At 44.5% G+C, this 16,396-nt stretch overlaps 1 protein-coding gene across 3 annotated transcripts in view; it reads left to right on the top strand.

The window, feature by feature from the left end:
- CAMKK1 (calcium/calmodulin dependent protein kinase kinase 1) overlaps positions 1-16,396 on the top strand; it is a 145,957-nt gene that overhangs the window by 63,957 nt on the left and 65,604 nt on the right. For all 3 annotated transcript variants that reach the window (XR_008598397.1, XR_008598398.1, XM_055001185.1), the window contains one exon: positions 15,217-15,264. Coding sequence is in view for 1 of the 3 variants with exons in the window: in XM_055001185.1 (XP_054857160.1) it covers positions 15,217-15,264 (48 nt within the window). In the remaining 2 variants the exon portion in view is untranslated. The remainder of the gene's footprint in view (positions 1-15,216; positions 15,265-16,396) is intronic.

Below are 16,396 nucleotides of genomic sequence, written 5' to 3'. Positions count from 1 at the left end.
ACCTTTCTTCACTTCTGACAGCTCCGATTTTACTTCAGACAGCTCCGATTTTACTGTCTGTTTAACCTCTTTAATCAGCTCCAATTTCATGTCTTTAAATTCTTTAATCACCTCCAAAAGTTTTTTATCCAAGTTTTCTATTGCCGATTGCCACTCTTTCTTTGACATCGTGGGGCTTGCTTTGGCTCGCTCCCACGAGTCCGCTCTCTTCCTTAACTCCGTGGCGTTAAATTTGGTACCTTTTTTATTTCAAATGTCCCGGTCTTCTTGCATAAATTAATTTTAAAGGGTCCAAAATGTCGGGCGTCTTTTCTCTATGGTCTCTCTATGATTTTGTAATCCAATATGGCCTACTTCCTTTTCCGCTGAGGCCGCGACCCTTCCCCTCTCAAAGATGGCGATTCCCTTCTTCCTGCCCTCCAGCAAGGGCCGCTTCTCTCCAGCCGCTCTATTGTTGTTACGCACTTCCTGTCTCCCGTCTTCCCACAGCAGATCTCGCGATGGTATCTTTTTCTCACAGCTCCAAAGCCACAGGTATTCAAAACAATAGTCCAATTTCTTTAATAACTTCTTTAAACTTAATCTCTTTTCAAATACAACTCCCGCCGGAGCTTCCCCTCCTTTTCGCTAGTCTGTTGCAGTTTAAAAATCTACTTTTTTTTCTCTCTGTTTTTATCAATCTGTCCCGTATCGGAAGATAGTGATCTTTACCTTCCCTTCACTTTTCCACGGGTTGTAATCGCTGTTTCGATTTCAAATTCTCCTTTCCACTTCTTCCCCCAATCGAAGCTTGGGTATGTAGGTCTTATGCCAGCCGAATTGGCCCCAAAACTGCCGCAGAGATTGTAGCCGACCCGTCGCAAGGTGGGACCTCAAGGATCGGGAGGGGGCCCGTTGCATAGAGCCCCCCCTCGTCCGAGATCTAACTCACCCTAGGGTCTTGAGCGTTCTTTGCCTGCTCTCCGCCTGAGAGCAGTCGGCCGCGGGCTATTTTCACCTCGCCGGCCGCTTAAAACGGCAGTCCGGTCAGCTCCGCAAATGGAGCTGCGTTAGACCTCCATGAATCCCAAACCGGAAGTGCTTACGGCATGTTTTTTGACTTGCTGTTGCTTTCCATAATTCTCTGTCTTTTTGCCTTGCCATTGTTCTGTTGGCCAGCAAGAGTAAACAGGGAGGTGGGAACAGCTTAGCGCAACATCATTTTGGCTGAAAAACTGGAAGTGACATCACTGCATTGCACAACACGCTAGGAATCTTGCTGATCACTGTGGTAAAACCATATAGATCAGGGGATTCCTAGAGAGTTGTTTGATATTCTGATGCCACTTTCAGTTTTTTGACCAGAAATGATGTTGTGTAATGCCAACCTGCCCCCCAATCCCCGCCTACTTCCACTGCTCATTAGAGCAACAGCAGGGGGTAGGTAATAAAGACTGGGAGGCAGCCCTAATATTAATAGCTACTAACAATTTGATACATGACAACAATTTTGCTTGTCTTCATTCCCTCCCCCTCACCGCAGTTGCCCGTCTGGAAACCTAATTAATATAAATAGGGCTGACTACCTAATTAATATAGATCACAAATATAATTTGATGATTCTGGGGGAAAAAACTATATTGTCTACGTGGAAAAACTTCACAGTCTACTCATACTGGTAGCAGCAATCTGGGGTATCAGTCAGAAGTTATACATAATCTGTTTCCTAATCATTTTAGCTACAGATAACTGCCCAGATTCCACACACACACACCCCAAGAAGGAAGGAGGAAGAGGCAGTCTTCCTACCCCTGGCCAGTGCCTCCTCCCCCAGGCCACATGGGGCTCAGGCAGGCTGAGTGCCATCTTTGCCCCGTATGGGTTTCAGACAGACAGTCGCTGGGCTGGCCTGGGCCAGGTAGGGTTGCCAGGCTCCAGGTAGTGGCTGGAGATGTCCCAGAATTACAACTGGTCTCCAGGCCACGGAGATCAGTTCACCTGGAGAAAATGGCTACTTAGAGGGGTGTACTCTATGGAATTATGTCATGCCAAGGTCCTTTCCCTCCCCAAACCCCACTTTCTCCAGGTTTCTCCAGGTTTCACCCCTCAGATCTCTAGGAATTTCCCAACTTGGAGCTGGCAACCCTAGGGCCAGGTGTGTGGTGTATTGCCCACCAGGAGACATCCCAGTGCCCGTAATGGCTAATTTGCCCCTGCTGCAGGTTTTTTAGTTTACCTTGCCGTTTACTGCTGCTGTTTTATTAAAATTTATTTTCTATGTAAAATTTATGGCTTTTTTTTTTTTGGAAATGGACAGTTGGAAAGAGCCTTTGGAATTTTTTATTGGCAGGGTAGCATAAAAATGAATAGTGTCGATCAATAAATGTTGCCAGTCATGCTCAAAACAGGTGAGACACTTGGTGAGTGATATGATCAGATCACCTTGGTGTCTTTTAAAGCTTGAAGACAGCTCTGTGGGGCCCCTATTCAGGCTCAGGGGTCTGTGGGGATGAAGGAGGGAGTTTAACCCTGTCACCCCCCCCCCACATGGTTTCACAAACCAAAACTACCTTCTGCTCTGTTACAGCCCTTAAAAGAAAAACAAAGACAAGCCAAAGATGGATACCTATCTTTGTTTTTTTCTATCACATTTTTAGCATGCCCTTCCTCCAATACATTCAGGATGGCACGAGCTATTGCTCCCCTCCCTCTTATCCTTACAACAGCCTTATGAGGTAGCTTAGGATGAGAAGAATGGTCACTCAGTTGAATGAGTGGAGGTATGAACCAGTCCTAGTCTCTTTGTTTAAACAGCACAACCTAGTTTTAATTTTAAAACTTTGTAGTGACAGAAGGATTAAACCTCTCTCCTCTCCTTGTGCAGCTCTGATCTGAATTGGGGCCCCATGCAGCCATCTAAAAGACTGACCAAAATCTGAGCTCTCTCTAGATTGATTCTCAGAGTAGGCCAGGGTAGACAGGCAAATGATCTTACTTGGTGCCGGACAGATTCTTACGGGTTTGTTGTTCTGTCTTTCATCACAGTTCTGATCCTGTTGGAACTTCTGCAGTTCTGAAAAGATTGCAGCTTCACCCTCTCCCATTTTTCTCTGCTCATGTAGTGGGTGCTATTTTCCATCCTCCGTCTTTTTCCGTTTTAAAAGTCTTCATGCAGCTGGCATCATATGCATTTGTGTTGGTGTGTGTGCCCTCAGGGAGATTTATCTGCTGCGGCAGCTTGGTCATAATTATTTTATCAGCCAACGTGGGTGATGTTTCCCAGCGCGGTGCACACAAGAGTTTAAAATTTAATGTAGGCGAAGGGTAGGTGGGTTGTTGCTACTGTGGAACCAACTGCTTTTACCCCCTTACTGCCCTTCTTTAAGATTTAAAACTAGTTTTAAGCACCAGAATATCAAGAAAGTGGCTTTTTGCACTGTAAAGACTAACAGGTTTATTGCGGCATAAGCTTTTGTGGATGAGGGCAGGTGCAAACTCTCTCTCTCACACACACACACACACACACAAACACACGACAGAATAATAACTAAAGACGGGGGGAACCATTCTTTGTAAGAGACATAAAAGATGCTAGTTCGGTGTAGTGGTTAAGAGCAGCAGGACTCTAATCTGGAGAGCTGGATTTGATTCTCCACTCCTCCACTTGAAGCCAGTTGGGTGACCTTGGGCTAGTCATGGCTCTCTTGAGCTCTCTCAGCCTCACCCACCTCACAGGGTGTTTGGTGTGGGGATAATAATAACATACTTTGTAAACCACTCTGAGTGGGCATTAAGTTGTCCTGAAGGGCGGTATGTAAATCAAATGTTGTTGTTGTTGTTATTATTATTATTAATCCATTCACAACAGCAATCCCGATGATAATGCTTTTTTTCTAACTATTCTCTGTTAATTTAACAGTCTAGTGGGAAAGAAAACTGGAGTCCTTAGTAAGTCCCAGTAGAATGGATTCATATTTGCCGACAGAACTCTCACTACTGATGTCTCCGTACTGGCACTTACTGGGAGACTGAGAGCCAAGCTACAAGTGACGCCTTACACAGGTTGGACACTTGTCGGCTTTCCTCAAGTTTTGATGGGAAGTGTAGGCATCCTGGTCTTGCAGCTGTAATGGAGAACCAAGCTGTAAAACCAGGATGCCTACATTTCCCATCAAAACTTGAGGTAAGCTGACAAGTGTCCAACCTGTGTAAGGTGTCACTTGTAGCTTGGCTCTGAAATGTTCTCCCACCCCCATCCCTAGTTTCTGAATATTGCCATGTTTGACGGTAGTTTTGTGTCCATTTATTCTATTGCTTCTGACCTTTTTGCCCTGTATGGGCACCAAGGGCATTGATGGCAAGTGATGACATATATACAACACGGGATGTTGAGCCGGTAGATGGCATGGAGGATGGATTTTCTAAGCTCTTGTAACAGAGTATTTCCTGAATGGATATAAGGACAGAGTTGGTTTGTTGCAGGGCTCAATTTGTCAAATTTGTGCCTCTTTTAAAATAGTCTGTTGCTGCTGGCGAACAGCCAGGGTAGAGTTCCCCACAGGTCTGCAAATGTTAATCCATTAATTGATTCAATTTGTCAGCTCAAGTTCTAGTTTGTAAAAGGATCTCTGTTGATAAGACAAATCACTAGCTTTGTGGAACGGATTAAAGGACCTCTTCTTAAGCAAAGAAATACAGGACTAAAGTAAAAAACCCAAATCTTTTCAAAAACTCTGCTCTTTTCTCCCAGCCGATATCGATAAAATACTAACACTCCTGCCCTCCAGAAGTAAACCCAAGTAGGAAAAATAGCCTTGGGGAATGGGGATGAGTGTGTTGGGGCGGGGAGGGCTTGCCAAAGTCCACTTACAATCATAAGCAGAGATACCCTTCTAAGTCCATTGAAACCCATAGGTTAAGAATAGGGCTACCAAGGAAAGGGATCAACTCCTGCCCCCCAAGCCATCAGGTGGATGACATGGTGACACTTCTGGGAAAAACCCAGAAGTGATGTCATGCCCCTCTAGGAATCTCCAGAAACTATGGCAAAACCATAGAGGTTCCAGTGATTCCTAGAGATGCCTGGTGTCACTCCCAGGTTTCCCCCAGAAGTTATATCACGCCACCACCAAGAGCACACCCCCTTGTCCTCACTCTCCTACTGGTTGCCTGGCAGCTTTAAGTTAGAAGGGTGTAACTCTGCCTAGGACTGCACTGTGAGAGAGTTTGTGGCAGAAACAAAAACCTGGAGCTTCCTTATTTTAGTCATATTTTCATCACTAAGGGTCAAACTACGTACTGTATTGCATCCTGTGATTAGAATGGCTGATGTGTGTCTTGGATCCTTGTGGTAGGGGGATATTGCCTGGCTCTGGCCTGCAACCCCTTCGCCCTCTTCCACTTTGCAGTAGTTCGTCAATAAAAAAATGTCCTTCTACCCTGCTTTAAGCCCTGTTAGGAAAAGGAAGGTCCAGGACAAGTCCCTTTGTTTCCCCCATACTTGGAGCAAAAAGGAGCCTGGGGCTTTGTTTTGGAGACATAGTATAAGGGAGGAAGCATTAAATTCCCTTTCTCCAGAACTGCATCTCCAACGCGTATTAAGCCTCTGTCTTCCCCACTACAGGGCCAAATGTGTTTATTTGGAAGCATATATGCCTTTTCTTTCTGTCAAAATAGTCAAGGCGCTTACCGTGCTATCAGTTAAGACAGTAAAATGGCCATCTGTCCAAAAATAAACCCCCCACAAATCAGCATATTAGCTGTTAGTAATAATCACCGTAGCTATAAGATAAGCTAAAAACAGACACGGTCATATAAAAGAGCAGATCACAGAGCTCATTTCTGCCACAGCTGGAAACAATTTAGAAGAATCCCCAGATAAAAGCTGAGGAGAGGGCTGGCGTTTTCTTTTTAAAAGGCTGTTCTTCAGGAACAAGATAAGTGGGAAATGCCTGTGTTTAAATAGGTGAAATTTCCTGTTAAAGGGTCGACAGATGAACAACGTGATTCTCTATCAGTCCAGAAAAAGTAAATTGTGTACACTGCCACAATTCAGATCATGTAGGAAAGGAAGAAAGGATTTAATCCTTCAAGCCCGACTTGGGTTTGCTCATCTCCACACAGTTATAATTTTAAGGGAGAGGGGTTAAAATCTTATCTTTTTTCCTTAATAGCCTTGCAATAGTCTCTGTTTTGATTAGCAACACTGGGCAGGACTTGAAGGGTTAAATCTTCTCGTCCCTTTCCATGTTGTTTGAATCTGAATCGTGGCTGCACATGTATGCTGTTTACCATTTACCGGCTGACATAGATCTCTGTCGGGTCTCATTTGGTCTCAAAAGCCTAGGGGACAGTCTTTATAAAAAGACTCTAGAGGATAACAGGGTCTTGACAGGCCATGGACAGTTTGTACATTCTTTGCCAAGTGACCATCTGGGCAGAAGAACTTAGGGCTCAATGAACAATACCCGCCTGCATGGAAGCACCCTTAGGATCGAGACCACAGGATAAGGAGAAAGCAAATTAAGCTCTCCTCCTCATACACTCACCATTTCCCTTGACCTGAAATGGCCCCGGCTAATTGCTAAAGTTCCGTTTGGAACAAGCAAAAGGAAGTGATACAGGAAGGTTTATGTTTGCCCCAACCAGGTCCTTAGCTGCTCTTTGAGACCATTTCTGGAAATCTTCATGGTAGGAAGACTTAAACCCCCTCATCCTGCAGTCCCCCTGATCCAAATAAGGCCCCGTGTATATAATTTCTTTTTATTCATCATGGAATGCCCAACATCACATGTAGATGAACCTTCAGGTGCCACTGCAGAGAAGTCCCTGGTGTCTACTCATTGATTTTCAGCCAGGGAGCATGGCCTCAAAAGCAGACCTTGAGAGGCAGACATGTTTGTGCTGGAGAAGACTGGCCTTCAAGTAGCCGGGTCTGAGACTACCTCTGACTTTTTCGGTTATAACCAAATTTACATGTCTGGGATAGTGTTCAGTTCAGAATACCTTTATTAGCATAACAATGTGAACAAGCACAGTCAGCAAGAAGACAAAACCACCATTACCTGAATATTTAAACCGGTCTTCTCCTCTTGGATGCACAACAAAGGAATTTAGTCTGGGATAGTAATTGTGGAACTTCAGAGTCATGCATAGTTTGGTCTTTAGATTCAGGCTTTAGAAATAGTTCTGAGCTTGTGTTCAGCATTTGATCCTGCTGATTGGCAGTGAAATAGGGCTGCCAGCTCCAAGTTGGGAAATTCCTGGAGACCTGGGGGGAGAAACCTGGAGAAAGTGGGGTTCGGGGAGAGAAAGGACCTTGGCATGGCATAATTCTATAGAGTCCACCCCCAGAAGTAGCCATTTTCTCCAGGTGAACTGATCTCTGTGGCCTGGAGACCAGTTGTAATTCCAGGAGATCTCCAGCCACTGCCTGGAGGCTGGCAACCCTACAGTGAAAGCTTCAGTAAGTCGCAATCTATTGTGTTCTAAGAGGTCCAAAGGCTTGCCATTTAGAAAAATTGGACTGGTGTTTGGTTCGGCTCCCCCACCCCTGTTCCTTCTTATTTAGGAATGTTCGGCAACCCACTCTTTGGGGCGGGAATTGCTTTCCCCCCTTGAGACTGTGTCAATACTGAACCCCTTGGCAATTTCAGAGGCTTCTGCGCTCCTTTGAAAGCAACGCCTCTCACTTCTGCAGGAAGGAACAGCTCGGCCTCATCCATCACTGTCAGCCCCGGAGGCAGCGCATCTATCATATGGTGACTGCAAATCATTGCGCAAGTTAAGTTACAGCCGTTGCAAAAGACCAAAAAAAAAAAGAGATTAAACCGATGAACGCCTGCGCTTGGCTGGCTTGTGTTCAGACAGGGCGCCGTCAAGTTGGGAGTCGAGATGGATGTGCGGTTGCCAGTCGTGCTGCGGAACGGAGGCGGTTTTCTGTGTCAGCAGATTTGAACAGCAATAAAATGCCTCTGCAGCGCTGGTCGGCGCTGGAAGAGAGAAGGGGACATAATTTCAGCTGAGCAGTGGCTGTAAGGCAGATAGCACTGGCTGTGCCCTTTGACTCCCTCTCACCAGGAACAGCCAGGCAAAAGGCCTATTTCAGTCCTGTGGCAGCGGGAACTGCAAGCGCAGCTTTGGCAAGACCCACTTGCTGCTTTCCTCCTGTTACTTTATACTGCCAATAAAAATCAGGCCCTGCCCAAACACTCTTGGTATTAACCAACTGTACTGTAGCATAAGCTTTTGAGAATCACAGTATTCTTCGTCAAGAACTGTGATTCTCGAAAGCTTATGCTACTGTAAAGTTGGTTAGTCTTAAAGGTGCTACTGGACTCTTTTCAATTTTGCTACTACAGACTAACACGGCTGACTCCTCTGGATCTATGACTCTTGGTATTCATGGTGAAGGAGAAAGGAATAAAGTGTCTCAGGCTGGTTCCGTTGTATACAATGACTTTTTTGCGGGTCTCGGGACAGTTCTGTACGGGTTATTTGTCCCGAATTCAGTGGGAAGCATTTTTTCCCTTTGCTTCCACACAGTATTGTGGTGCATTCATGCATCTCTGGGAGTTTCCCTGGGTTTTCTCTGATCTTCTCAAACCTGCTTTGATCCAAAGTTTTGGGAAAGTAAAGCTTGGATGGCTTCTGTGTGGGTTGGAAAATTCGTATTTTCTGGCCCGCATGCAGCCATTTCCCCTGACCTTTCCCCATGGCAGCAGGGATGCCAAAATTCTCTCTATAGCAGACTTCCTGGCATCTGGGTGTTTTGCCTGCTGGCATTTCAGGCACCTGTAGGGTTGCCAGGTCCAGGTTGGGAAGTTCCTGGAGATTTTGGGGGCGGAGTCTGAAGAGGGTTGGGTTTGGGGAGGGGAGGGGAGGGGCCTCAGTGGGATATAATTCCATAGAGTTTACCCTTCAAAGCAGCCATTTTCTCCAGGGGAACTAATCTCTGTTGCCAGGAGATCAGTTGTAATTCCTGGAGATCTCCAGCTATCACCTGGAGGCTGGCAAGCCTAGGCACCTGTGAAAGGAAATAGGTGGGGCGATGAAGAGTTTGCCATGCCTGATGCTGGCACACTTGGCCCCACCTTCCAATTTATCTTAGGGTTTGCTGGTTACAGCCTGACAGTCCTTTGTGGCAGTCATTTCCTCCCCTGCCCCCAGTGGGTATATTATTATTATTTAGTTGGCACTAGAATATTGTTATGTGGATATACCTCCAATAGGTGTAGCAGGTTCTTTTAATTCTCAGCTTCCATTTTTTAAACAAGTAAGTCTCTAGTCCCTTCCTTTGCAGAGATATAGAAAGAAAGGTGTATCTTCACAAGGGAAGAGGCTAGAGACTTACTCTTTTTTAAAATGAAAGCTGGGAATTCAGAGAACCTTCTACACCTATTGTTACAAAAGTATATCAATATAACAATATCGAAGTTCCAGATTTTTAAAAAATTGCAAAAGCCCTGATTGCCCTGAGAAGAGATTGGGGCAGAGAAACTGTGAGGAAACCTACCATGTGGGAGCCCCATTGCTCCTGCGTCTTATCTACAGACACACAAGCAACAGAGAAAAGAAAAAAAACCCGTCCCCATGTGGAAACCACCTCAGGGCCAAACTACAAGTGAAGAATGACACAGGTTGGACACTTGTCAGCTTCCCTCAAGTTCTGATGGGAAATGTAGGCACCTTGGCGGAATGCTGAACAAGCGACATTTGAAAAGTCCATGGGACAGCAGTCAGAGAGCCAAGCTGCAAGACCAGGATGCCTACATTTCCCATCAAAACTTGAGGGAAGCTGACAAGTGTCCAACCTGTGTCATTCGTCTCTTGTAGCTTGGCCCTCAGTCATTCTTTTTCTGTGTCCAGCTGCAAGCAGAATTGAATCTGGGTTGGGGGTGGGGAGAAAAGGTGTCCCGCGCAACACTTAATAGACTGCATTGCTCATAAAAATCCATCCCCTCAAGCGAGGTATCACTGTGTCTACTTGAAAGTAAATCCCCAATTGCTTCATCCTGCCATTTCCTCTTTTTCATTTTCAAGTGTGCAAATCCCTTCCCCTGATGGTTCGCTCCTGAGTAATCACTTGATTATTGGCTGTTGTTTGGAGAGAAAGGAGGCTTAAGTACTTTAAAACAAATTGTTAGAGAGCCTAGAAGCTCTTGTTTTTAATTTTGTTCATTATAATAATTTTAAAAAGGGAGGGGGGAGTGATTTGGCTTGCTGCAAGTAAATAAAGAAATACCATTCTTAATCCATCCTCAATAAGAGAGCAAATTACCATGCATTTTATTCATGACAGTTTTGTGGCTTGGTGGTAGGTCATCTCTTTGCCATGCAGAAGTTTCCAGGTTCAGCCCCTGGCAGTTCCAGTTAAGAAGATCTGGAATCAGGTTGATATGAAAGGTCTTCATCTGAGATACTGGAGAGCTGATGCCTATCAGAGTAGATGATGCTGACCTTGATAGACAAGTGGTCTGATGCCCCATAAGGCAATTCCATATGTTCATAAACAGAGGAAGAGAACTGGCAAACCCAGAGACAATGGGAATAAATTGATTGACATGGAAAGAGCAAAAAGTAATAACATTTTTAAAGGGGGGCAAGTCGGTTGCTTTTTACCTAGGAAAAATATTGCCAAACAGATTCTTAAAAGCAGGTCTTTCTTCTGGGAAAAGAGGTGGTGGAACTCAGTGGTGGAACTCAAAACTGCACAATGATGTCACTCTGGGTCAGCTGGAACAAGAGGGGAGTTTTTAAAAGTTTAAATTGCCCTTGGTGAAAATGGTCACATGGCCGGTGGCCCCGCCCCCTGATCTCCAGACAGAGGGGAGCTTAGATTGCCCTCTGCGCCGAGGGCAATCTAAACTCCCCTCTGTCTGGAGATCAGGGGGCGGGGCCACTGGCCATGTGACTATTTTTAAGAGGTACTGGAACTCCATTCCACCACGTTCCCGCTGAAAAAAAGCCCTGCTCAAAAGGATCCCAAAACAAAGCTGGGCCGATTCCAGATGACTAACCTTAAGTCGCTTCATGCCGCCCTCTTCCGGATCGCGACGGGGAAAATGCGAAATATCGCGTTTCCTCGCGCGAGTTTTGCGCGATGACGCGCAAAACTCGTGCGAGGAAACGCGATATTTCGCATTTTCCCCGTCGCGATCCGGAAGAGGGCGGCATGAAGCGACTTAAGGTTAGTCATCTGGAATTGGCCCAGGTATCTGTAAACATTCAGAAACAAAGCAGGGAAACCCCGGGTAGTCAAAGGCTACAAGAAACAATACCGGGAAAATACAGTCAAAGAAATGTTTGATTTTTATAACAATATATTGGTGCAAAGTGTGCAAAAGTGCAAAGTGTCAACAATAAATACAATTTCATACAAGTAATAAATATATAATAAATACAAGGTAACAATTATACAAAGTAACAGTTGTTTGTCCGTGTTTTTGTAATGTTCATAGAGAAACGTCTGGGTGAGAGCTGCAATAGAGCCTTCTTAGGAATGTAGGCAGAAAGTCCCACAGGGAAGGGTGACCACAATCCAGATCAAATGAAAATATTGATGTGCCGACGGGATTATGCTTGCATATTATATCATTCCCGTTTCGTATACACAACTTCTTCCTGGGCACAGTTATTGGATGTACACCTTCCTAATGGTCTTCAATTAGAACAGCTCACCACATGATATTTTCATTACTGGCATGAACCACCATTTCAGCGCAATGGACATGTTCTCTCCCCCTCCCCTTTATCTTGTTCTGATATTTTTTCACATCCACCCTCCCCCCACCCCATGTTTGGGGCTAGAGAAGAGAGAGGGGCTGAATCCACACTGGCACAGCACTAAGCAGGTGGAGTGAGAGCGTCTTTCTGGTGCATTTTATGATGTCATCACGCCACGAGAGTGGCATCATGGTGCGATGACATCATAAAATGCGCCAGAAAGATGCTCTCACTCCGCCTGCTTAGCGCTGTGCCGGTAAGTGTGGATTCAGCCCTGGTTTGTGGGAGGGAGATGTTATTTGATAGTCAGTGTTTTAGAGGGTTGCCACCTCTGGGTTGGAAAATTCCTGAAGGTTTGGGTGGGATCCTGAGGAGGGGCAGGTTTGGGACAGGGGAGGGACCTCGGTAGGATGTAATGACCAATCTTACCAACAGGTTTGAGCTTCAATAGAGAATAAAGGAGGGACCTCAGGCAGGTATTATGCCATAGAGTCCACCCTCTGAAGCAGCCATTTTGTCCAGGTGACCTGATATCTGTAGTCTGGAGATCAGTTGTAATTCTGGGAGATCTCTGAGTCCCAGTTGGAGTTTGGCAACCCTACTTTATATTATATATTCTTTTTAAAAAGCAATAAACTTAAGTGATTCTGAGAACAAAACAACCCTTGAACTCCTATGACTCTGAACCAGGCGGTGGGGATGAAATGCTAGCCAAAATAAGTTGGTATCGATTGGGGGAAAGATGTTTATTCTAAGCAGGTAACCTCCTCTGAACTTCGAGACAATTGATGTTACTGACACTTGCTCTGATTCATACGCTCTGAAAGACACAAGTACTTGGCCATGGAAAGAAGGTGCTAGAAGTTTGTGGTGGTTTTCAGGAAATTGCTGACTTTCTCCCATGTGTTGGCCTGGAGCCCACCTGAAATTGTGAGAGGCTGGGCAACGAAAGCTGTCTGCAGAGACCGTCACGGCCAGAAATCCTAAACTGTCAGAGTAGAGAGACTATCCTGGCATATGTCCCAGTGTAATCCAGAAATCTTTATAGATCTTCCAGGTCACAAGGAGGCAATGTCCAGCTTGGGTTGGCACAGTCTCTCCAGAGGTGAGGGACCCTTCCCCATCCAAGGAATGCTAGTTGCTTGGGAAGGTCACAGCCAAAAAGCATTTGCATGCCATCTGGATGGGAAAGTGGGCAGTTGTAAAGGTCTTGCCCATATTGGTGTCATTTTCTTGCGTTAGCAACTCATGACCACTGTTCTTCCCCTCATGACACAGGAAGGGTTGGGGGAGAAAGAGCTAATTTTAAAAAAGGGTAATTGCTACATCGCTATAGCAGAATAACATTATAACAGTCTATTGCCAAAAGGGACTCTCTCCTTTGAATTCCCAGCATACTTCCTTTATTATATCTTTAGTCCTTTTTATGTCAAGCAAAACTGACTTTTTAATTTGAAAAGTAATGAAAACTGAGATTTCAGCATCTTCTTGACTGAGCATCAATCCTGCATTCTCTTGGGGTAAAGCTAAAAGATTTATAGTCCAGCTTGAAATCAAATAGGTTTCATTTCTTCCAGAAGTTCTCCCTATGCTGTGTCCCACTCTGGTTCAGTGAGCATTTCTAAAAGTCGTTATGGAATTAGAGCTTGTGTCGTTTGCCACAGTTCTTGGTTTGTTGAGGTCATTTGCATTCCCTCCCCTCTCATTTTTACCAATACGCACTACTGTGTTGATTGAACAGTGTTTTTAAAAAGCAATCTTCATGTGATTAGAGGAACTGTTGGATCAAGATTTCTTGGGTGCAGTGTTTTACCAAGACACAAGAGTTCATGTGTGCAGCCGTAGAACACTGCGCCAAAAAAAAATCTTGAGGCAATTGTACATGTAATTCGAGATTCTTTTTTTGGATGGTGTGCTATGCACATGTGTTCTTCGGTGCACATTGATAGAGAGCCATTCAAAAATTCAGTCATGCATACAGCCACATCCTGATTGCTTTTCTTCTGTGTTTCATCAATACATATGTAAATGCCGGTGGCCAAATTCACTTTGGAACCGAATGGCTCATGCAGACCTCTGGGGAAGAATTCGGATTGTGAAAATATTTAAGCATCCCCATTGACCTCCTAGGAAGTAGACCCAATTATGAAGGGAAAGAAGGGCCAAATGTTAGAAACATAAATGAGGAAACACCCAGCCAACTCTTGGCTGTTCTATATGCTGTGTTGTTGTGTTACTAAGCATACGGTAAGGTGACAAAATTTTAATTCCTTGAGGGCAGGGAGAAACCTTGGGCCGGCTCTGCTTGGAAGCCCACAGAACACCCTTGATTTTGGACAGCCTATGTGTGATAGACCCTTTTAAAATGGAAAATTCATTTGGGTTCATGCTGTGGGAGTTTGACACAGAGCCGCATGCTTGACAGGGAGATTGAGTGAAAATGACAGGCAGAGGAAACAAAGTAAACCCTTGTCTTGCTCCTGGGACTGCCCTTCTTGTTCCTGTGGATTGAAAAGGTTTCATTCTCTGTTCCACATGATAATGGAGGAGAGGATATATCAACTGCTGTTTGGAGAATGGTTCCTGACGGCCTCTGTTTCAAAAGAGTACACAAGCCAGTGTGGTGTAACAGAAAGAGTGTCCGACTAGGATTTCAGAGTTCCAGATTTGAATCCCCTCTCTGTCACGGAAGCTCACTGGATGACTCTGGGCCAGTCAGTCAGTCAGTCAGTCAGTCTCTCCCTCTCTCTTTGCAGACTGACCTACTTTACAGGAGTATTGTGAAGATACAATGAAGGCATGGAGAGCAGAGTATGACTCCCATTGTTGCTTAGAGGAAGGGTAGGATAAAATGTGTTAAACAATAATAAAATAAGTGCCCAGCCCCTCATGACTTAAAAAGTTAAAAATACCTTTCCTCAAGTGTTTCAAGTTAGAAAAACAGTGTAGGGGATACGTAACCCTCCGTCCCTCCTGATCTGAATCCTGTCTGAAAACGAGTTTAAAAAATGACAGGATGTTTTAAACATAGACCTCTGAATGTATCTGTGATTTAGTTCTCTACCAAATGTTATCTTTCATTCTGTTCTCTCTTATCATTTTTATCCCACTGCTCCTCAGGAAGCTCAGGGTGCCATTGGTTAGTTCTGTCTTTCTCTGTTTTCTCTGTTCCTCCATTTTATCCTCACAAGAAACTCCGGCTGAGAGAGAGAGCGCGCGCAAAGGGCCCAAGATTACCCAACAAGCTTCATGATTGAGTTGAACCAGAATCCCCCTGGTTCTAGTCCCACAACCTTAACTGTGCCCCTAACATAGTTAACCTTAACTATGCTAACTCATCAGTAAGTGAGGCAAGGCTTCTTTAGATGAGATGTTTCTAATTTTCTTTTTTCCCCTCAAAGGAGCTCAGAGGGGATTGGGGAATGAAACTATATTCGCTGCCTTTGGAATGTTTGCTGTTGTTCCCAAATAAAATTCTTTTGGATTAACAACACCTTAACTTTTCTGTTTCAGGATTGTGTGCAGTTGAACCAATACAAGCTGAAGAGTGAAATAGGAAAGGTAAGTTTCCATGATTTATGCTTTTATTCTCCAAGGGCAGCTTGGAGGAATCAGCTGCGCCTATTTGCATCCCTGGCAGGATCTTAAAATGAGAGGTTGGTCTTCCATTCCACTGAGGAATTTGGATGCTAATCTTGTGAGATTCTTAACCTCAAAAGGGCTTTGCTCGGGGATAGATCATGCTTGTGATAATTAATGTAGTTATGTAGCTTCTCAAATTCCAAGTGTTATAATCAAGTCAACATTGAGGAAAATTGCATGGTATATAACAACCCTTGCTGGACTATATCTCCTTTAAATGCAGATGGGGTATGATTGAATGTTCCTTACTTAAAAAAAAATCTGGAACCTATTTGCCCTGATTTCTTTCTTTCTTTCTTTCTTTCTTTCTTTCTTTCTTTCTTTCTTTCTTTCTTTCTTTCTTTCTTTCTTTCTTTCTTTCTCTCTCTCTCTCTCTCTCTCTCTCTCTCTCTCGCTCTCTCGCTCGCGCGCTCGCGCGCTCGCGCGCTCTCGCGCTCTCTCTCGTAGATTGTGTTGAGCTTAGTGGTGTTTTTGACCCTAACTTCAGTAATGAATCAATGATATTGCAGAATGTCCTTTCCATTGCACCAAGTTTGGAGATTAGAACCCCTCCACCCACTTAGAATCAGCTGATCTGGCCATGCTAATCCATGCTGATGTAACCTTGATGCTAGATTACTGCAGTATGCTTCACGTAGGGCTTATCCTTGAAGACAACATGGAAACATCCATTCGTTCAGAATACACTGGCTTGTCTTTTGATTGAAGTAAATAATTTCCGCACACTGCACTAGATTTGGAATGACTTTGTTGGCTGCTGATTTTTTTCTGAACTGAGCTCAATTTAAGATGCTGTTTTTGACCTTTAAAAAGCCTTTACAACCAGATCTGTTCCTCTCAACAGTTTCTTCGTTTTGTTTTCCCTCCCACAGGGAGGTTCCATGTTTGCTGGTTCATTCCAAGGCTTTCTCAGGGGTTTCTTTGATTGTCTGGATCGATCTGCCAATTGTGTTGAGATCTGCCCCTTCCTCCTATGTATTTAGGAGGGCATGTAAGACTGAACAGTTTCAAGGGGCCTTTTGTTGACTTTATCTTCCTAATATGGTGTAGA

This window comes from Eublepharis macularius, chromosome 17 (assembly GCF_028583425.1).
Source record: "Eublepharis macularius isolate TG4126 chromosome 17, MPM_Emac_v1.0, whole genome shotgun sequence".
In the NCBI taxonomy this organism is placed as follows: domain Eukaryota; kingdom Metazoa; phylum Chordata; class Lepidosauria; order Squamata; family Eublepharidae; genus Eublepharis; species Eublepharis macularius.
This window is presented reverse-complemented; position numbering and strand designations above follow the sequence as displayed.